This window comes from Coregonus clupeaformis, chromosome 26, assembly GCF_020615455.1.
Source record: "Coregonus clupeaformis isolate EN_2021a chromosome 26, ASM2061545v1, whole genome shotgun sequence".
Taxonomy (NCBI): Eukaryota; Metazoa; Chordata; class Actinopteri; order Salmoniformes; family Salmonidae; genus Coregonus; species Coregonus clupeaformis.
Genome location: NC_059217.1, coordinates 37,652,883 through 37,676,250, shown reverse-complemented (window position 1 = coordinate 37,676,250; position 23,368 = coordinate 37,652,883). Strand labels below are relative to the sequence as shown.

Here is a 23,368-nt window from a genome sequence, read left to right as displayed (position 1 = left end):
GGGAACACATTCTAAGATTTGTAATGCCACACAGCTCACCCCAACCCACTAAAATAACCCACTATAATGTATCCCTCATTTATTCAAGTGTTTCCATAATTCTGGAATTTACATGTAGCTATAAGCAAACAACATATTTTGCATACACTAAGTATAGTTTTAGACAAGACATAGCCTACATCCCAAATGGAACCATTTTCCCTATTCCCTATATAGTGCTCTACTTTTGACCAGCGCCCTATGGTTAGATTATTATGAGGTTTACAGTATTATTTAATTTAATTTTTTGGCACTCCTGCCATCAAACACTGTAGAAGACTGATCAGATAGTCCACAAGAACTTACGCAACCTTACGCAACCTTACACATCCTTTCACAACCTCTACACCCTACACTAGAAGAGGTCAGAGGTTAGGATACTATAGTAGCCTGATTGTAGAAGATGGATATGATAGTAGACTGGTCAGGTTATCAAGGGGCAGACTTTATACTCCATGGTTGTGTCCCAAATGAAACCCTATTCCAGTGCACTTCTTTTGAACAGGGACCATAGGGCTCCGGTCAGAAGTAGTCAACTATATAGGGATAAGGGTTCCATTTGGGACATAACCCATCTATTCCTTTGTCCTGTTCTTCCAGTAATACAGAAACTCAGCTTGACGACAAAGAGTGAGGCTTCACCTTAACAAAGAAAGGCATGCTAGCCATTCACCCTCTCCTCCCCTCTCTGCTCCTCTCATTCCCTCATCTCCTCATCTCCTCACAAAGGAATGCTGCTGGTCCTACTGCATATCTCCCCTCCAACACTTCAGCCCTAAGACAATGACCTGTCCGCCTCCTCTCATCTCCTCCTCCCCTCTCATCGCCTCTCCCCCTCCTCTTTACTCCCCTGGTCCTGTGCTGGCTGGACCGGACCGATAGCCTTACAGCAGTTGTTACAGGGTGTAATGTTAGGAATGTCTCTCATTAATTGATTCCTATCAGAAGCCTGGATAATAAAAATATTTTTTTATTTTATTTTAAACATGCACTGCAAACAAATAATACAATTACGCCGCCATTTTCATAGTGTAAAAGCAATGTGCAAAGTGCAAAATTTACCGTAATCTTAATCTGGCAGTGTGATTTCATTTCAACCTTTTTTTCAACAATACTCATTAGAAAGAGGCGACTATTTATGTATTGCTGAGTTTACAAAAAACATACAGTATATATATGTTTTTTTTAAAGAAACATTCAAAATTAACCTCTACGGGATTGGTGTCCTGTATACGGGACAGTTGAGCTAACGTGCGCTAATGTGATTAGCATGACTTTTGTAAGTAACACAACATGCATCAATTTCCAAAATGTTCCTGAGTTACAGTTCATACACCATATATATATATATATATATATATATATACAGTGGGGGAAAAAAGTATTTAGTCAGCCACCAATTGTGCAAGTTCTCCCACTTAAAAAGATGAGAGAGGCCTGTAATTTTCATCATAAGTACACGTCATCCCCAATCATTCACGTCAACTATGACAGACAAAATGAGATTTTTTTCTCTCCAGAAAATCACATTGTAGGATTTTTTATGAATTTATTTGCAAATTATGGTGGAAAATAAGTATTTGGTCAATAACAAAAGTTTCTCAATACTTTGTTATATACCCTTTGTTGGCAATGACATAGGTCAAACGTTTTCTGTAAGTCTTCACAAGGTTTTCACACACTGTTGCTGGTATTTTGGCCCATTCCTCCATGCAGATCTCCTCTAGAGCAGTGATGTTTTGGGGCTGTCGCTGGGCAACACAGACTTTCAACTCCCTGCAAAGATTTTCGATGGGGTTGAGATCTGGAGACTGGCTAGGCCACTCCAGGACCTTGAAATGCTTCTTACGAAGCCACTCCTTCGTTGCCCGGGCGGTGTGTTTGGGATCATTGTCATGCTGAAAGACCCAGCCACGTTTCATCTTCAATGCACTTGCTGATGGAAGGAGGTTTTCACTCAAAATCTCACGATACATGGCCCCATTCATTCTTTCCTTTACACAGATCAGTCGTTCTGGTCCCTTTGCAGAAAAACAGCCCCAAAGCATGATGTTTCCACCCCCATGCTTCACAATAGGTATGGTGTTCTTTGGATGCTGTAGTGTATTAAGATTATGACTTTGTTAATGGTTTTAAGTGGAACCTGAGAGGATGTTTATTTAGTGTCAGAGGAATTGTTTTAGTGTGACGCCACATAGGACAGAGAAGTCTGTGTGTTGTAGACAGGGGATTGGACAGTAGAGGGAGCCACCCATATTTTGGGGAAGATTATATATACTGGGTAAAAACGAAGAAGAGCAGAGCAGACATTGCAATTTGGGAACCACTGCTCTCCGGATGCTATATACATCCGTAAACTTATGCTGGAATCTTGTGATATGAATAGAACTTATGATCAAAGTTCAGTATAAGCGGACTCCTTTGTTTAACAGCAATAATTAGCAACATTGACTCGACACTACAAAATGACACCCCAGATGGGACCGGTCTGCATCTCTCCTTTGCTCCATTCATTGGCGCCGAGCTGACTCTCGTTCCGAAGTCAGGGCCAGATAAGGGTGAGTTTCTCACCACTTTGGGCATTTGTTAGTTCGAAGGCTATTTGAGTGTGCGCTGGGGAGATGTACCGTGTTACTTGTGTGTGCTGTTATTGCTGTGGACTAAGGGTCTGTCATAACTATTCTAAATTCGTTTGCGCTGGTGAACGGCGCAAATAGCAGGGAGTGTCTATAGAAATATATGGCTTGAATAGGAATTCAAGAACAATCGATGGAAGTGAATAAGGCCAAGGTATACGTATACAAATTAGGGCATTGCGAATCTGGAAAGACCTCAGGGAGGCAATCTTAGGATGGGCCGAAAATCCTCTAACGCGTTAGATGTGTTTTAGGTGAGTCCTGGGGACTGGAGACGGTGGAATATACATTCTATTGCAAGTTACCGCTCAGCTGGTGTTTGACGAAGCATTTGTTTGATGTGACGCTCATAGAATATCCATAGAACTCGCGGCAGCATAAAGTTAGGGACAAAGAAAAGGAATTTAGGCACAATGTAGGTTACATGCTACATGTTATATGCTACATGTTACATACATGCTACATGCTACATGCTAACATTTGACCTTAGAGGGCCATCGCGATGGAATAAAGCCTCTTAAATTATGTTTGTGTGTGTAGAATTTAAGTTCTATGCTTTGTGAGCTCTGTTAAGTGTTATTGTTTGTCTATAAAGGGTAAAAGAGAGGAGCTATAGCAGAATGCTAACGTTCTGTTGTCTGGAGCTGCTTCCACAGTGAAATCGTATTGGTGAATGTACTGCGCATGCGTGTGATTTTACGACACTAGATTACGACACGTGTGATTTTACGACACTAGAGTTACGTAGGGAGAATATGACACTGCCTACACTGGGTGCAAGGGGGAGGCTCAGACGAACGGAGAGATTTGAACACGAATGGATTGTTCTAGTTGTTACATCGGCTGTTTGACGATGAAACTGTTTTCTTGAGACCTATTGAATTGATAAATGAGAGAGAGATGTTGACGGATTAAAAATATAAATAATTAAATAAATAAATACATTAAAAAATGTTATTGAGCTATCTATAATTATTCCTGAGTTAATTCTTAGAGCGAATGTGACTGGAGGAATATTGAATGGTTGAAATAACTCAGTGACTGCATAAACTGCTAAATTCTTGTCTGTTTCTTTGTTATTCTGTCATATGGGAGATGAGAAGGAGGAGAGAGAGAGACAGGAAGTGCTGACGTGTACATCACGCGACAGGTGTGACGCGACAGAGGATCGAGTCAAAATCAGGCCAGTGCTGTTCTGTTTACAAAAAAACCTTCCCCTACAGGATATTTGATGTTATGACAATTTGACAAAGACTTGGCAAAAGACTGATCAATAAAAATTGCATTTTGGAGTTTTTGTGCATGAGTGGGTTTGATTAGAGTTGTGTTGGGAATCGAGTACTGACATTATTCTGTAAAATTAAGATAATTGGATGCTTATTAAGCAATGGGGTTTATGAGTACTGTAGTGTTGCTGGATTATAGGTATTATACATACTTTTCCTGATTGAAGGTGGTAAGATAGCCACTAATTGATAAATTAGTAAAATAGGAAATAGAAATAAAAATTATTTTTGATTATTCATGAATTTATTGATTAATTGTTTAATTAATAAAGAAATAAATAAAAAAAAGTTTTTTTTTTTTTTTTTTAGTTTATATTAATAATTAAAGGGAGGACACTATAGCCTATATATTCTAAAATAATAGAAATAATTCACATTAAAGGAATATAAAAGAGTTCTTACAATGGGGAAAAAGGATACCAGGACTATGAAGGTAATTACACCTGTTGATATAGTACAAAATAGTAATCCTTTAACTAAAGTATTGCTAGGTTATCCGGCAAATGGAACAAAAGTTGGCCTGACATTGAACAACCATAGCTAGTAGAGGGAATCTTAACCCTGACGTCATCAACATGATGAAAGTGGTTGAATAATAGAGAGAGGACAAGCAGAAACGACCATAAAAATGAATCCAAACTCCAGAAGTAAGAAAAAACCGAGATGTCTGGAAACTAAGAGAAGAATGAGGTTCGGAAAGATGAAGACAAAGATGAAGACTTGGAGATTAAAGGTGCTTCATATTCAAGAGGATTTTATCCAACAATGATTAGCAAAGAAGAAATAGAAAGAGATATAGACCGATGCGTATCATGCCTGGATAAAGCGAATGATTTAGGAGAAGTAACACAACTGGAGGAACAACTCAAGAAGCTAAAGATACAGAAGAGAAGAAGAAACTGCTGAGAAAAGGATCCCAAGAATTGGAGGAGAAAATATACATTGAGACCAAGGAAAGAGAGAAAAGTAAGAAGATGATGGAAGATGATATTTCGAGGACAGAACTTAGAATATAACCTTTTGAAGAATACTGATATGTCAACAACAAGAAAGAGCAGGACCAAGAAACTCTCAGAAAACTCAATCAAATACAATTGGTGGAGAAGAAGAAGGAGAAGAGAAGCTTTGGTTATGAAGAATCAGAGTGAATCAAATCAACAATCACTGCTACAGCTTCAACTGAACAAGGTCAAATGCAATTGTACCAGCCACAACAAATGGTATAAGTTGTTCCATATCCACAGCCAGTTTCTGGACAGACACAGAATTGGAGAGGAAGAGGACGAGAAGGCTTAGAAGGAGGAGGAAGGTTTCAGCTACACTTCCAGCAACTTTCAGAAGTGTGTTATAATTGTGGACAGGTTGGTCACTTTACCTGTGAGTGAAATGCGCCAGGAGGAAACAACAGAGTGAAATTTCTGAGGGAGATAAAGGAGCAAGTGAAGATCACCTGTCCTCCAGGTGAACCCTTAAAGGAGCAAGGATTCTAGAGTGCCTAGAAGATCCGAAGGGGGGTGTCAGCTGATAGCACCGATTAGGAAGAAAATATCCAACAATTGAAGTGAAAATAAAAAGGACTAGGAGAAGTGATAGTGGAAAAGCTTTTATCTGTGTTGAGCCTAAAGAGGTTAAACATCTCACTATGTAAAATTAACTAATTAGGATAGGGATTTGAGGGAGTAAAACAGCTGATTACTCTTAAGGAACCAATTGAGCTCTGCTATAAAAAATCAAAGAGAAATTAAAATAAACATACTGGTATCAGAACATATAGATATTGCATTGTTGGGAAGAGATGCATTTTGTAAATTGAACTGTACAATAAGATGTACACTAGACGGCTGTCTGGTAGAAGATTTTAAAAGAGTAGGGTTTTTAGGAATCATATTTGCTTGAAAAGATAATGTCCTCCTTCCTATGATAATCTATTAGACTGCCTATTAGACAATCTGTCTGAAAAATAAAGTTAAAAGGGGTGACTGTTATTCTTGGTTACATTCCTACACCAATAAATTTCAAACTAGGCTAAAAGATGTTAGATCGGTTGCCAAGTCTGTGTGTAAAGAAGTCAGAAGCAGGTGGGGACTTCCCGATCACATATTCTAAAATTTGGTGGGAAGGGATTTTGTGAATAAAGCAGTGGAAGAAGTTTTTTAAAAGTTAGGAGAAAAGTCAGATTAAAAAGTTAGGAAAACTAGGGTTGAAGGAACTCTAGGACAGTAAGCTAAGTTTCAATGTTAGTAGGAAGAGAGAGTGAATGGAGTGACACTAGTGGTGATAGATGGAAATACAAGTAAGGAGGTCAAAGTCTTAGGGAGAATGGATGAAGTAACAACAAGGACATCAACACTTCAGTCTATTATAACAACAGTGAGAAGCAATTTAACTCTTTCAACATTGATAGTTATTAAAGCCATAAATATATCGCATACAAGGGAGCAGATAGCTCCAGCACCAATTTTAGAGGAATTTCATAGTCTGGGAAGCCTATCATTGGAGGATAAGTCTAAGAGAGAAGTGGGGATTTTTCCATGGTATGGTGTAAAATTTGGGAAGATCATATTGATAATATTAGCTATACTTTGATTCCAGATAGTTCAGATAATATCACTAGTGTTATAGATGCATTGAAGAATATAAGGGATGCATTTGGTAGATCTGAAGGAGCTGGATGGTCAGTGAAGTCTGAAGGTTGCAAGATCAGTTAGGCCCAGTGGGAGCAGTGATGGTTTAGATTTTAATAGCAGCTTTGATAGTACTGTGTGTGATGTTTTGCTTTTGTAATTTGTTACTGACCTTTGAGAAGGCTATGATATTGAGATGGGTTGGAGTAGTGATGCCTGGAGACAACACTCAGATGCCGTTGTTGACTGTTCCTGATCTGGATGAAGAGGGACAAGTGGGACTGGATGGAGTATTGATGGATAAATATCCTTTTTGATTATTTGGTTATTTTTCAAATGTTTTTCAATATTAGTGTGATTTTAGTATGTTGTTATGAATCAAAGGGGGGAAATAGGATAATGTGATTCATACATCGTTTAAATATCATTTTTTTATATTCTTAGTTGATATTGATGTTTTAATTTGAAAGTATTGTTTTGCAAAATATACTGTTTGGTCTTTTATTTTCTTCCAGAAGCATTTGGGGGAATATGTAGAGATTGAAATACTCAAACAAGGACAATATGAAAGGACAATATGAAAGGAGAATATGAAGGGAACTGGAGGAGATGGAACAAGGAAGGTGTGGAAATGTTCCAATTCCATCATCGAAGATGCATTGGAAGTCGACACTGCGGAGGAGATGAAGTGTAGTGGACTACATTCCAGTATCTGCAATGAAATATAGACATATTTGCATGTGTAATACATAATTTGTGTCATATTCTTTTTGTATTAATTTTTGTAGAATGATATTTGATGTTATTGAATACATGTGGGGATCTTATATGTTTTTGTTTATTTCATGAATGCTTAGGGACATGGAGTCTAGGCAGGGATAGAGATCCACTGTAGGGTCCGATGGGTCGACCAGCCTGGGAGTGGACATTTTTGGATAGTATTTTGTTTACTGGGGCTTTCATGTGTATTTAATTGCATCATAGTTTCAAATGCATTGATAAAGATTTATGAATTGATCTGGAGTACCTAGGTGGTTGCCTGGGGCAGAGGGGCCGTGAGATAATTTTACTGTCTTGATTGATGGATGGATATTTGGAAAGAAGGCTGCCAGACAGGTTTTTCGCTCTCACACTCCATAAAGATTTGTTCATATTTCATAGTAATGTATTCACACTTCATAAATATTTGTTCATATTTCATAGAAAGGTATTTACACTCCAGAGAAAAGTGTTTTGGTTTATTGTTAAAGATACTCAATAAGATAAATTGTTACTTGTCATAATCCTATTCTGTTTGTTTTCGAGACTTTTAGTTAGTCTCGAAGGGGGGAATGTAGTGTATTAAGATTATGACTTTGTTAATGGTTTTAAGTGGAACCTGAGAGGATGTTTATTTAGTGTCAGAGGAATTGTTTTAGTGTGACGCCACATAGGACAGAGAAGTCTGTGTGTTGTAGACAGGGGATTGGACAGTAGAGGGAGCCACCCATATTTTGGGGAAGATTATATATACTGGGTAAAAACGAAGAAGAGCAGACATTGCAATTTGGGAACCACTGCTCTCCGGATGCTATATACATCCGTAAACTTATGCTGGAATCTTGTGATATGAATAGAACTTATGATCGAAGTTCAGTATAAGCGGACTCCTTTGTTTAACAGCAATAATTAGCAACATTGACTCGACACTACAATGCAACTCAGCATTCTTTGTCCTCCAAACACGACGAGTTGAGTTTTTACCAAAAAGTTCTATTTTGGTTTCATTTGACCATATGACATTCTCCCAATCCTCTTCTGGATCATCCAAATGCACTCTAGCAAACTTCAGACGGGCCTGGACATGTACTGGCTTAAGCAGGGGGACACGTCTGCACTGCAGGATTTGAGTCCCTGGCGGTGTAGTGTGTTACTGATGGTAGGCTTTGTTACTTTGGTCCCAGCTCTCTGCAGGTCATTCACTTGGTCCCCCCGTGCGGTTCTGGGATTTTTGCTCACCGTTCTTGTGATCATTTTGACCCCACGGGGTGAGATCTTGCGTGGAGCCCCAGATCGAGGGAGATTATCAGTGGTCTTGTATGTCTTCCATTTCCTAATAATTGCTCCCAGAGTTGATTTCTTCAAACCAAGCTGCTTACCTATTGCAGATTCAGTCTTCCCAGCCTGGTGCAGGTCTACAATTTTGTTTCTGGTGTCCTTTGACAGCTCTTTGGTCTTGGCCATAGTGGAGTTTGGAGTGTAACTGTTTGAGGTTGTGGACAGGTGTCTTTTATACTGATAACAAGTTCAAACAGGTGCCATTAATACAGGTAACGAGTGGAGGACAGAGGAGCCTCTCAAAGAAGAAGTTACAGGTCTGAAATCTTGGTTGTTTGTAGGTGACCAAATACTTATTTTCTGAATCTGCAATAGGTAAGCAGCTTGGTTTGAAGAAATCAACTGTGGGAGCAATTATTAGGAAATGAAAGACATACAAGACCACTGATAATCTCCCTCGATCTGGGGCTCCACGCAAGATCTCACCCCGTGGGGTCAAAATGATCACAAGAACAGTGAGCAAAAATCCCAGAACCACACCTAGTGAATGACCTGCAGAGAGCTGGGACCAAAGTAACAAAGCCTACCATCAGTAACACACTACGCCGCCAGGGACTCAAATCCTGCAGTGCCAGACGTGTCCCCCTGCTTAAGCCAGTACATGTCCAGGCCTGTCTGAAGTTTGCTAGAGTGCATTTGGATGATCCAGAAGAGGATTGGGAGAATGGCATATGGTCAGATGAAACCAAAATAGAACTTTTTGGTAAAAACTCAACTTGTCGTGTTTGGAGGACAAAGAATGCTGAGTTGCGTCCAAAGAACACCATACCTACTGTGAAGCATGGGGGTGGAAACATCATGCTTTGGGGCTGTTTTTTTTATAACAATATTGTGACGCAACGTGCAACCCATGAATTTGTTTCAAAAGTTGTTCATTTTAGAATTATAAATACAAATGACTACCTTCAAACTGGATTCACCCCAACTCTGTCAAACAGGCAGCTATCGGACAGGTCCAGCAGGTCTTTGGTTGGAGAGATAGAATGCGGGGGGGTTAAAGGATGAGAGAGAAATAGAGGGAGGGGTCTGACTGGACAGGTCCTTAAAAAGGAGAGAGGGGAAAGGTAGAACTCAACTCAAAGACAGGACAGAGAGAGAGATACCAAGTGAAGACATCTGAAGATCTCAGAAGAAGTGAAGCTACAACTGAAGATTTCAGAAGGTGAGATTTCAACATCAGTTCATATAATACTGTATCTTCTGCATCCCAAATGACATCTTATTTCCTATGTAGCGCATTACTTTTGACCAGGTCCCATAGGGCATATGTGACCCTCGTCAAATGTAGTGCACTACATAGTGAATAGGGTGTCATTTGTGAAGCGCTCCCCTGAATTCAAGAGCATAGACTTTTCCTTACCATTGAAGTAAATAGTGAATCTCAGATATTGGATGCTTCCAATTACTTTTGTAGTGCACTGTGGGCCCTGGCTGTTCAAAAGTAGTGCACTACATAGGTAATGGGGTGCCATTTGGGGTACATGCATATTCCTGTGTGCTAGGCTAATCTCCTCTGTGGTGGAAGAGATGATACCTGGTATTCCATTGCCCTTCATTAGCTGAATCTGCTCTGATGTGATAGTACTGGAATATATCAGATAAGTGGAATGGCTGGGGGTACTCCAGGAGAGGTTAGGGAAACACTGCACTTACCTACACTCTGAAGTACTCACCGAATTTGACTTGATGGCTTCTCTTTCACTGTCTTTGTCTGTCTCTTTGTGTGTCTCTCGCGCTCTCTTTCTCTCTCAGGACACTATCACCATGGCAATGTTGACCATTCTTCTGCTTCTCAGTGCTGCCTTTGCACTGGGCAATGCCTTAACTCTGGACGAAGCAAGTAAGAGAGTTCACATCACACTTTACATCATTATTTTAAATGTTGTAGCAGAGGTGTGTGTGTGTGTGCGCATGTGTGTTGAATGACTGATCTACAAATAATACTGAGTAGTTATTTATGATGCCAGGTAGATCAATCAGTCTCGACTCACCTTTAAAGTTGGCTGCAATTTGGAACACGTACTGTGTCTTCTCCTTACAGATGCTATGGTGGCATTTGCAGCAGATAGAGCAAGGCCATGCCCCAAAGGCTGGTTCCAGTTTAATTCACGTTGCTTCATGTTTGTCGAGACTAAAAGGACATGGCCCGACGCAGAGGTATAATGCTTACCCTCTACTGTGAATTAAAGAAGTTCAATTGAAATCAACTTGCTTATTTGGTTTGACATTACCTTAAAGGTGATTTGGTCTTATTTTAACAGGCACCACATGGAGGTTCAGTATGTAAAATCCTGAACCTCCCCTTTAAGTTGCCTAATTTGAATTTTCTATAGGCTTTGCAAAATGTATTTAATTTGTGGAGTCAGGCCTGTATATTGGAACCCACAGGTCATGGGTTAAAACAGAGATAAACTAATATCTCTAAGAGCCTATTTAAAAGAAAATTAGTTGTGATGGCCAATATTTGATTGTGAGAATTTGTGTTCTAGGACTCACAAAGACTGAACCACTGACTAATACTTACATTATGTCTTTGTCCCTGTCTACTGCTTGCTTTAGCGCCACTGTATGTTCCTTGGAGCAAACCTGGTGTCTGTGCAGAACACTGTAAAGTACCTTGGAGCAAACCTGGCGTCTGTGCACAGCTCTGAGGAGTCCCAATTTCTACAGGCGGTGGTGTTAATCAAGACTGGCGATTTCCCTCTTACCTGGATTGGAGGATATGATGCTGTTCAGGCAAATGTGATAAAGGTACCCAATTGTCATATTTGATCAAAAGTTAAAATACCTTAAAAGAAAATGACTCAACAGTGAAAGGTATAATCTACCTGAACAGTTCAGCTAGAGTATAATCACAAATTAATAGGATTTTTGTTATACTCATCAATATGTCAAGTCATGGCCCGTACTCACAAAGTGTCTCAGAAAATGAATCCTGTTAAAACCTGTTTTAAGACAAACAACTCCCAACAAGAGTTTGGGGTGATGTTAATATACTGGTCAGACAAACTCTGAGCCAGGAGTAAAATCAACTCATTAAAGTTTATCTCAGCTGGGAATCATTACATTTTGAGGTACTACAAAGGAAGAATAGTGATGATGCTCATTGACGTGTTACAAATGATGGGGAATAACCAATCGCAATGAGACTTCGCCACCTGGGAACTCTATTGCATACTTCAGACTACCATGGCGAATGTGACTTTACATCAAATGTTGCAATGGTAAAACGTTTGATATAATTGTCGCCTGACACAATCTCTTTGCGTTCTCTTAATTATTTCCTAATATGTTGGGATGCATGTTTTGTTTTACCAATTCTGATATTTTGAATAATGTCATAGGCATATTCAGGGTTGGGGAGTAACGGATTACATGTAATGGATTACACAAACTGTAATCCGTTACATTACCAGAAAAAAAGATTGTAATCAGATTACAAATACTTTAGAAAAACTAGATGATTACTTCTAGGATTACTTTTCAATTCAGAATGGATGTATTTCTGTTTTCTCAATGACATTCAAATCAGCATTGAATAAAGGCTCAAGTTTAACTTTGTTCCGACTGAGTGAATCTGACTTCAAGTCAGAGACCACTATGATACCAAATGTGTTTGATGGGTCGCGGGAAAAGAGCAGGAATAGGCTTTTTTAGGCTACAGTCCAAGCTGTGTCTTCCAATGGTGCAACTGCTGTCGGCATCCAAAGATTATCCAACTTGAATAAAAACTTGGAAGTTAGGACGACAGCAGTGGTGTAGCATGCGGGAGATACGGCTATCACTTATTTTGATAATATTACCATTATATCCACACACTGGTCACTCCTATTTAACAATTCTAAATGGCTTTGGAGCAGTAGGCATCAAGTTACTTTCCGATAATATTGCATAAATGCTTAAAAGGGCTATTATTTTTACCGAACAAAGCCCCTAGATGCTTTCAATTGCCCAATTTTATAGGCATGCCCAATTTAGGCATATTTTTTAACAACATGATATTCCGCTTGAAAAACATGATTAATGAAATAATCGGAAAGAAATGTGATTATTTATTAGCCTAGTGGTTACGAGTATTTAGGCATATCATGTGAATAAGGCCTCAGGTGAAATCATTGTCTAAAGCGCAAGAGATATTGTTGCTTGTAGGTCTAGATTATTTATGAGGTCAGATCTACGTTTGGAAGATCTTATAGATGTACAAAAAAAGTTCACTGCAGTATACACTGACACACAGTGGCTTATAGTGGGCTAGCATAGTAGGCTAGAGTGAGTACTATAGCATCATAAACCATACATTGTTTTAATATCTAAAAATGTTTCAGTTTTAACATTCTGGAAGTTCTGTGCAGTGATTTCAGTTTAGAATGTTAAAGCCAACAAACACTTTTTTCCCTTCAGACATATTTGCACGTGTGATAGAAGGGCACATTATGTACTGGCATTTTTTAACATGCTGCACGACGCTCCTCAGCTCAGCAACAACAACAATAACAATGGTGGTGGGGCGGTCAGTGGTGCTGTTTCCCCTACTGCGGATTCCATCTTTAAACGGTTGTACATTACTTGTATGTGATTTCTTTGATACTGAGACCTCACTTATTCCCCACAGGACAGGCTGTGGTTCTGGAGTGACGGCTCCAAATTTGATCACCAGAGCTGGGCGAAAGATGAGCCCAATAACTATAACGGTGCCAGAGAGCCATGCATTCAGATGAACTTTGGAGGTACAGTAAGCCCACTATAAATCACTGATCCATTCATCAAATTAAACTTTATTCATAGTAAGTTTAACAAATAAATTTGACACATACACACTTTTATTTTATTTTTGTGTGTACATCTGTGTTGATTTGAGGTAATTTCTATTCCGCATTTCCTCTTAAGGTGAACACCGCTGGAACGATGAATTATGTGGAAAGAGCTATCCCTCTGTGTGCTCCATAAGAACCTGTTCAATCCTTCAAACTATCAACTGAAACCAAATATACTACTCCGTGGTGTCAGCATCCTAACTTAAAAATGTTCATGGTCAAGTCAAATACTTTGTGAAGATTATTTGTTGCTGTAAAATGAACATTTTAGTTACTTGTTGCATACATACATGTTGAGTAATGATTTTGTGGTTTGGTGTCAATAAAACAGGTGTACACATTATTTTCTCTCATGAGTCATTATTGAACATGAATGATAGTTACATAATTGTCAAATCCTTTGAGAAACCTTTTTTGATATACTAAGAGGACCGTTAAGAGCATGTTTTAACCACTCCTATGTAAATGGTAGATTATCTGACACTCAAGAAGAAGGTCTGATCTCATTATTACTGAAACAAGATACAAGTGGAAAATATAAAGATCCAGTCCATTTACAAAATTGGAGGCCCCTTACACTTCAGTGTTGTGATGCAAAAATCCTAGCAAAATGTATAGCGCATAGAATTAAAAAGGTATTGTCGGATATTATTCATTCTAATCAGACAGGTTTTTTACATGGAAGAGACATTGGAGATAATATAAGGCAAGTATTGGAAACAATAGAACACTATGGAAAATATGGGAAACCAGGCCTGCTATTCATAGCAGACTTCGAAAAGGCATTTGATAAAGTTCGACTGGGGTTTATATATAAATGCCTGGAGCATTTCAATTTTGGAGAATCTCTTATAAAATGGGTCAAAATCATGTATAGTAACCCTAGGTGTAAAATAGTAAATAATAGCTATTTCTCAGAAAGTTTTAAACTGTCAAGAGGAGTGAAACAAGGTTGTCCACTATCGGCATATCTATTTATTATGGCCATCGAGATGTTAGCTATTAAAATCAGATCCAACAATAATATCAGGGGATTAGAAATACAGGGCTTAAAAACAAAGGTGTCATTGTACGCAGATGATTCATGTTTTCTTTTAGATCCACAGCTAGAATCCCTCCACAGCCTCATTGAGGATCTAGATACATTTTCTAACCTCTCTGGATTAAAACCAAATTATGACAAATGTACTATATTACGTATTGGATCACTAAAAAATAAAAAAATGTACATTACCTTGTAGTTTACCAATAAAATGGTCTGATGGTGATGAGGATATACTCAGAATACATATCCCAAAGGAAATAAATGATCTCACTTCAATAAATTTTAATAGAAAGTTAGCAAAAATAGATAAGATCTTACTACCATGGAAAGGAAAATACCTGTCAATTTGTGGAAAAATCACCCTGAGATTAACTCTTTAGTATTATCCCAGTTTACCTATTTGCTTATGGTCTTGCCTACGTCTAGCAAACAGTTTTTTAAATTATATGAGAAAAAAATATTCAATTTTATTTGGAACGGCAAGCCAGACAAAATTAAAAGAGCATATTTATATAATGAATATGAATTCGGAGGACAGAAATTATTAAATATTAAAGCATTAGACCTATCACTAAAATATTCAGTCATCCAAAAGTTATACTTAAATCCAAACTCGTTCTCAAGCAAATTAGTAAGATTGTCTCACCCACTGTTCAAGAAAGGCCTTTTTCCCTTTATTCAGATTACAACCTCTCACTTTCAGTTATTTGAAAAGGAAATAATCTCCCAAATGTCACTATTTCTAAAACAATCCATAACAATCCGTTGGTTGCAATTTCAATTTAATCCTCCAGAAACGACAGAACAAATAATGCAACAAATATTGTGGTTAAATTCAAATATACTAATTGACAAAAAACCTTTATTTTTTGACAGAATGTTTAAAAAAGGTATAATCTTCGTAAATGATATCATTGGTAGGACTGGTGGAGTTATGTCGCACATGCAGCTAACAAAAACATATGGAAATGTCTGCTCTACCCAAAATTACAACCAAATAATTGCAGCCTTACCGCAAAAGTGGAAGAGGAAAGTTGAAGGGGGAGAAAGTAAGGAACTTGTCTGTCGGCCTTGCATTAAAGAACATAATTGGTTAAGGAAAACTGTGATAAATAAAAAAGTATATCAGTTTCACTTAAGGACCAAAGGATTGACAGCCGTCCCATATAGATTGCAAAATAGTTGGGAAGAGATCTTTGACGTACCAATCCCATGGCATAGTGTTTCTGAACTGACACGCAAAACGACACCGGATTCAAAAATTAGAATCTTTCAATTTAAATTATTATATAAAATTCTTGCTACCAATAGAATGTTATTTATATGGGGGATACAATCTTCCCAGCTCTGCAGATTTTGCTGTGAAGAGACAGAATCATTAGATCATTTGTTTTGGTTCTGTCCATTTGTAGCTTGTTTTTGGACACAGGTCCAGGAATGGCTAAAGGATTGCAATATTTACCTGGAACTAACCTTGCAGATAGTATTACTGGGTGATCTGAAAAGTCATAGTCAATCAATCAATAATATAATAATACTTTTAGCAAAAATGTTTATTTTTAATTCACAATCTGTAGAAGCAATGAGAATAGAAAGGTTCAGAACTTTTGTAAAACATCACAGTACGGTTGAAATATATATGGCAAATAGAAATCCTATATGGATGGTGTTAAGAGATAGATGGGAGGTATTGAATAGAGTTGAAGGATGGGACTAATAACAAATAACAACAAATAATAACAAAGATAGCTAATAATGTAAGCATACTGTGTCCATAATAAGTATATAGGTTGTATGTTGGGAGCTTTTGGGAAAGAGCACAGTTAGAAAGATATGGCATTTAGAAGCAAACCGGATGGACATCATGAAAATGATCGGAGAGGTTGAGAGTAGAAGTAGTTCAGGAGCAAAAAATAAATATATATATATATATATATATATATATATATATATATATATATATATATATATATATAATAGAATTATTGTAAAATTAACTCTGTCCATAAGGTGTAGATAGTAAGTATAGACCGGAACTAGAGGCCTGGGCATTGTTGTTCACTAATTTACTCCAAGTAGGGAAAGGATGGTGGGGTTGAAAAGTAATAAATGGGAATATATATATAAAAAAAAAAAAAAAAAAAAACATGGGGGATTGGAAGTGATGCAGACTATTACATTGATAGAAGATACAATCTATCTGCAATATTAAGCTGATCCACCCCCCCCCCCAAAAAAAATAAAAAAATAAAAAAATAAAAATCCTTTGAGATGATTCTTAAAGATACAGTATAGGATCTGGGAGTCTGTTCAGCTGTCATTTAAATTATGTGATATTTTTCCATTAATTCTTGAATAATATAATTAATAAATGTGTCACGATCGTCTAAGGAGGAGGACCAATGCGCAGCGTTGAAGGTGAACATATTTATTTAGCGAATGATCACACGATCAAAACAACAGACGATAACGTGATGTCTACGGTTGAACACAAACCAAATAAGAACAAGAAACCACAAATAATGAATGCCTAACGGCTACCTAAGTATGACTCCCAATCAGAGACAACGAGCTACAGCCGTCTCTGATTGGGAGCCACCCTGGCCAACATAGAATTACAACAACTAGAACATAAACAAATGAAAACTCACACCCTGGCTCAACATACTAGAGTCCCCAGAGCCAGGGCGTGACAAAATGACTCTCTTTTACGACCGAAAAGGCTTTATTACTCCACAAACAACACGAACGTAAACAAACAATGTATGTATAGTGGGGAAAAAAAGTATTTAGTCAGCCACCAATTGTGCAAGTTCTCCCACTTAAAAAGATGAGAGAGGCCTGTAATTTTCATCATAGGTACACGTCAACTATGACAGACAAATTGAGAATTTTTTTCTCCAGGAAATCACATTGTAGGATTTTTAATGAATTTATTTGCAAATGATGGTTGAAAATAAGTATTTGGTCACCTACAAACAAGCAAGATTTCTGGCTCTCACAGACCTGTAACTTCTTCTTTAAGAGGCTCCTCTGTCCTCCACTCGTTACCTGTATTAATGGCACCTGTTTGAACTTGTTATCAGTATAAAATACACCTGTCCACAACCTCAAACAGTCACACTCCAAACTCCACTATGGCCAAGACCAAAGAGCTGTCAAAGGACACCAGAAACAAAATTGTAGACCTGCACCAGGCTGGTAAGACTGAATCTGCAATAGGTAAGCAGCTTGGTTTGAAGAAATCAACTGTGGGAGCAATTATTAGGAAATGGAAGACATACAAGACCACTGATAATCTCCCTCGATCTGGGGCTCCACGCAAGATCTCACCCCGTGGGGTCAAAATGATCACAAGAACGGTGAGCAAAAATCCCAGAACCACATGGGGGGACCTAGTGAATGACCTGCAGAAAGCTGGGACCAAAGTAACAAAGCCTACCATCAGTAATACACTACGCCGCCAGGGATTCAAATCCTGCAGTGCCAGACGTGTCCCCCTGCTTAAGCCAGTACATGTCCAGGCCTGTCTGAAGTTTGCTAGAGTGCATTTGGATGATCCAGAAGAGGATTGGGAGAATGTCATATGGTCAGATGAAACCAAAATAGAACTTTTTGGTAAAAACTCAACTCGTTGTGTTTGGAGGACAAAGAATGCTGAGTTGCATCCAAAGAACACCATACCTACTGTGAAGCATGAGGGTGGAAACATCATGCTTTGGGGCTGTTTTTCTGCAAAGGGACCAGGACGACTGATCCGTGTAAAGGAAAGAATGAATGGGGCCATGTATCGTGAGATTTTGAGTGAAAACCTCCTTCCATCAGCAAGGGCATTGAAGATGAAACGTGGCTGGGTCTTTCAGCATGACAATGATCCCAAACACACCGCCCGGGCAACGAAGGAGTGGCTTCGTAAGAAGCATTTCAAGGTCCTGGAGTTGCCTAGCCAGTCTCCAGATCTCAACCCCATAGAAAATCTTTGGAGGAAGTTGAAAGTCTGTGTTGCCCAGCGACAGCCCCAAAACATCACTGCTCTAGAGGAGATCTGCATGGAGGAATGGGCCAAAATACCAGCAACAGTGTGTGGAAACAAAGGCCAACAAAGGGTATATAACAAATTATTGAGAAACTTTTGTTATTGACCAAATACTTATTTTCCACCATAATTTGCAAATATATTCATTAAAAATCCTACAATGTGATTTACAGGCCTCTCTCATCTTTTTAAGTGGGAGAACTTGCACAATTGGTGGCTGACTAAATACTTTTTTCCCCCACTGTAGCTTTAAAATAAGTAAAACATTATAATGTGCATGTTGTGGTGTCGAGAAAACGTTGCTAATTATGCTGTGAGACCAAGGAAATCCGCTGACGCTGTACTTTGATCATAAAGGTTTATTATATCAGAGTATCCCAGCTTCAATTTATGGATGTCTGCAGACACCCGGAGAACAGCCGACCCAAATTCAAATATGCTATTCTCACCGTCCTTTGTCCCAAACCATAGTATATATCCTATGTAATCTGATATGGGTGTTTTCCCCTACAGACCACTCCCAGGAGTCCACTTTAGGGTGCCCCTCTTAAACTGCTCTCCAGATGTCTCCCTGGGCCAAATCAACATTCTCTAAGCTACCATTTGCAAACATTAACAAAGTCATAAATTCCTCAGATACTACATATTCCCCCCTTCGAGACAAATTAAGTCTCGAAAACAAACAGAATAGGATTATGACAAGTAACAATCTCTCTTATTGAGTATCTTTTAACAATAAACCAAATTTTATGGAGAGTAAACACCTTTTTCTATGAAATATGAACAAATCTTTATGGAGTGTGAATACATTTCTATGAAATATGAAAAAATCTCTAAGGAGTGTGAGAGCGAAAAACCTGTCTGGCAGCCTTCTTTCCAAATATCCCTCCATCAATCAAGACAGTAAAATTCTCTTACGGCCCCTCTGCCCCAGGCAACCACCTAAGTACTCCAGATCAATTCATAAATCTGTATCAATGCATCTTAACCTATGATGCAATTTGAATACACATGAAAGCCTCAGCAAACAAAATACAATCAAAAATGTCCACATTCAGGATGGTCGACCCATCAAACCCTCCTGTGGATTCTCTCTATCCCTGCCTAGACTCAATATCCCTAAGCATCCACGAAATAAACCAAAACATCCGAGATCCCCACATGTACCCAATAACACCAAATATCATTCTACAAAAATGTATACAGAAAGAATATGACACAAATTATGTATTACACATGCAAATATGTCTATATATCATTGCAGACACTGGAATGTAGTCCACTGCACTTCATCTCCTCAGCAGTGTCGACTTCCAATGCAACGTTGATAATGGAATCGGAACATTTCCACACCTTCCTTGTTCCACTTCCTCCAGTCCATTCATATTGTCCCTTCATATTGTCCCCTCATATTGTCCTTGTTTGAGTATTTGAATCCCCTCTACATATTCCCCCATATGCTTCTGGAAGAAAAGAAAAGACCAAACAGTATATTTTGCAAAACAACACATTCAAATTAAAACATCAATATCAACTAAAAATATAAAAATGATTTATAAAATGATATATAAATGAATCACATTCTATTTCCCCCCTTTGATTCATAACAAAATACTAAAATCACCATAATATTTAAACCCATTTGAAAAATTCAAAATTGATATCCATCTATCAATTCTCCGTTGAGTCTTGACAGAAGGTTAAACCCTCTTATCGTTTCATTTGCAAAACCCTTCAAATTATAGGTAATATTATCTATGTTATCTTCCCAAATTTTACACCATACCATGGGAAAATCCCCACTTCTCTCTTAGACTTATCCTCCAATGATAGGCTTCCCAGACTATGAAACTTCTCTCTTTCAGAATCAGATTTATCTCTTTCCCCTTGCTACCCCTCTTTTATTTTTAAAACCTCATATGGAAGCTTCAACGTAGACATGTAACAACATCCTATCCATCCATAGGGTAAGAATATATACGCGTTATCACCACAAACCCCTAAACATCTCTAAAATCCCCAATAGTCACATTACCAGGCAAAAGCTGATCTTTCCTTACTAAATTAAACCTCAAAAGTTACATTATATTTCTCATTACTAACCTTATGTTCATGCTTACCCAAAGTCATCATATAATCATCACCATCTGATATTCCCCTAAACATCCCCTTTCCATCATATGTTTTATTAGAACAAAAACAGCTTTTAGCCCTCACTGGTTTCCTCCCCAATGCTTCATGAAGCGCTGTTAACTGATTTTGCGCTGTTAATAGATACCCCATGTAATAGATACATGGGGTATCTATTAATGATTGTTGCCATGATAAAGCATAAGATTGACACATACTTGATAGAGGTTTCGCTACCGTCTCTAAAATAGAACCCCATGTGCCTGGTGCTGGAATTCTCAACAGACATGGACCCTCAAGATTCCTCACTGATCTTACAGAATTAGTTAACTTCTTGAACTAAAGATTCCTACCTTCCCATCCATCTTTAATTTCCAAAACAGAAGAATCAAATCCATATGCCTTCCATTTAGTTTCTCTCTTCCCTAACGAGCTGTATTGATCAGATATATCTTCTCGTCCTCCATTAAAATCAAATAACTCATCCTGTACCTCCATGATAGTATTCTGCACTATTTCAGATGAATCTACATCCTTCTCTACTACCATCTGCTCTCCTATCGCAACACTATCCTTACTACCATTGACAGCACTCTCCATCCGTATCATAAACTCCTGAGTCACTCTTGCTACATCCTTTAGTTTCAGAAAAGTTGTTGTTGGTGTCTGTGTCATATTTCCTACATTTGTTATTGCCGTCGTACCATTAACCTCTTTCAAAGTTACTATTAAAATAGTTGCTTTAGTTGATTTATTAACACCCTTAACTATTTCCAGTGGAAAAGTTATAGATATCCTCTGTGTATTATTTACTGTTGGAATGGCTACTGTAATATACTTCTCTTGAACTCCTTTGGTGACTGTGGAAGCTTCAACAGACTTCAAATCTTCCATCATAAGCGTCACCTTACAAGTTACATAGCCTTTTAACCACTAATTGTTAGCCAGAACAAATTTTAATGCTTGCACTAGATAAGTACACATATATTCTCCCTGATCTTTCCATGTAACATTACGCAAAATAAGTGAGCAATCACTCATAACCCTCTTCCACTTCATATCATTTTACAAAATATACTTCCTTTGACTAGGTGAAACAGCTTCTACTTCTGGACCTCATAACAACACTTCTTCTCCATAATTATCTCTCCACATGAGAGGAATCTCACCTCTACACATTCCTTCTCTCACATCTACAAGGAAAATGAGCTGTACCACCCATCCTAACCCCAATGACAGTCTTTTCCTCTAAAATTGGTGCTGGAGCGATTGGCTCCCTTGTAATCAAATGTGATATATTTATAGCTTTAATAACTGTCAATGTTGAAAGAGTTAAATTGCTTCTCACTGTTGTTATAATAGGCTGAAGTGTTGATGTCATTGTTGTTGATTCATCCATTCTCCCTAAAGCTTTGAACTCTTTACTTGTATTTCCATCTATCACCACTAGTGTCACTACATTAACTCTCAGTCCCAACTCTAATCCCTCACTTTCAACCTGTTGATTATAAAAAAATACACTTATAATCACCTTGATCTTCCTGCTGGGAATTGTAAATATAGATACTGCAATCACCCTCAATCTTCATTCTTCTCTTATCATTCAGCAACGCATACTTTCTCAATGCATCTGATCCTAACAGATCTAAACTCCTACCATATAATAATATAATAATAATATGCCATTTAGCAGACACTTTTATCCAAAGCGACTTACAAAAAAAAATAGAAAATTATGCACGCATGACTGTATCTATCTTCCCACTGAATTCTAAATTTCCCTTCACCACTGTTCTCTCTCTCTTACTACTAACATTGAAGCTTAGCTGACTGTCCTAGAGTTCCTTCAACCCTAGTTTTCCTAACTTTTTAATCTGACTTTTCTCCTAACTTTTTCCAAAACCATTTCACAGATTTATCCACAAATTCCTTTCCCACTAATTTTAGGATATGTGATCGGGAAGTCCCCACCTGCTTATGACTTCTTTACACACAGACTTGGCAAACGATTGAGCATCTTTTAGCTTAATTTTACATCTTATGCACCTCTTGGTGTAGGAATGTAACCAAGAATAACAGTCACCCCCTGTAAACATTATTTTCAGACAGATTGTCCTCCTGCCTATGAAATAATCAATATTTTTAAGCCAATATGGTTCCCAAAAACCCTACTCCTTTATAATCTTCTCCTAACCTTAGCGTTCTTTAAAAAATCTTCACTGAGATTTCCAATCCAGAATACTAAAGACAAATCCATCTCTGTCATCATCAACAATTGGTAAACCTTTTCCTTTGGCACTTCTACCAGACAGCCGTCTGGTGTACATCTTATTGTACAGTTCAACTTACACAATAAATCTCTTCCCAACAATGCAATAGGTGTATGTTCTGATACCAGTATGGGTATTGTAATTTTCGTTGATTTTTATAGCAGAGCTCAATTGGTTCCGTAAGAGGAATCAGTTGTTTCACTCTCTCGAATCCTTGTCCTAATTAGTTGATTTTACGTAGTGAGATGTGTAACCGCTTCAGGCTGAACAGAGATAAAAGCAGCTCCACTATCCACCATCACTTCCCATAGTCCATTGTTTTCACCTCAATTGTTGGATATTTTTCCGGTCCTGATGCTACCAGCTGACACCCCCCTTTCGGATCTTCTAG

At 38.1% G+C, this 23,368-nt stretch overlaps 1 protein-coding gene across 1 annotated transcript; it reads left to right on the top strand.

Annotated features, from left to right (window-relative positions):
- Window positions 1-9,738: 9,738 nt before the first annotated feature.
- Window positions 9,739-13,839, top strand: LOC121540534 (ladderlectin-like). The gene is made up of 6 exons (XM_041849478.2): window positions 9,739-9,844; window positions 10,435-10,522; window positions 10,724-10,839; window positions 11,242-11,433; window positions 13,295-13,409; window positions 13,570-13,839. Exons 2-6 carry the CDS (start codon window positions 10,447-10,449, stop codon window positions 13,659-13,661), a joined length of 591 nt encoding a protein of 196 aa, XP_041705412.1. The 5' UTR covers window positions 9,739-9,844; window positions 10,435-10,446; the 3' UTR covers window positions 13,662-13,839.
- The last annotated feature ends 9,529 nt before the right edge of the window (window positions 13,840-23,368 follow it).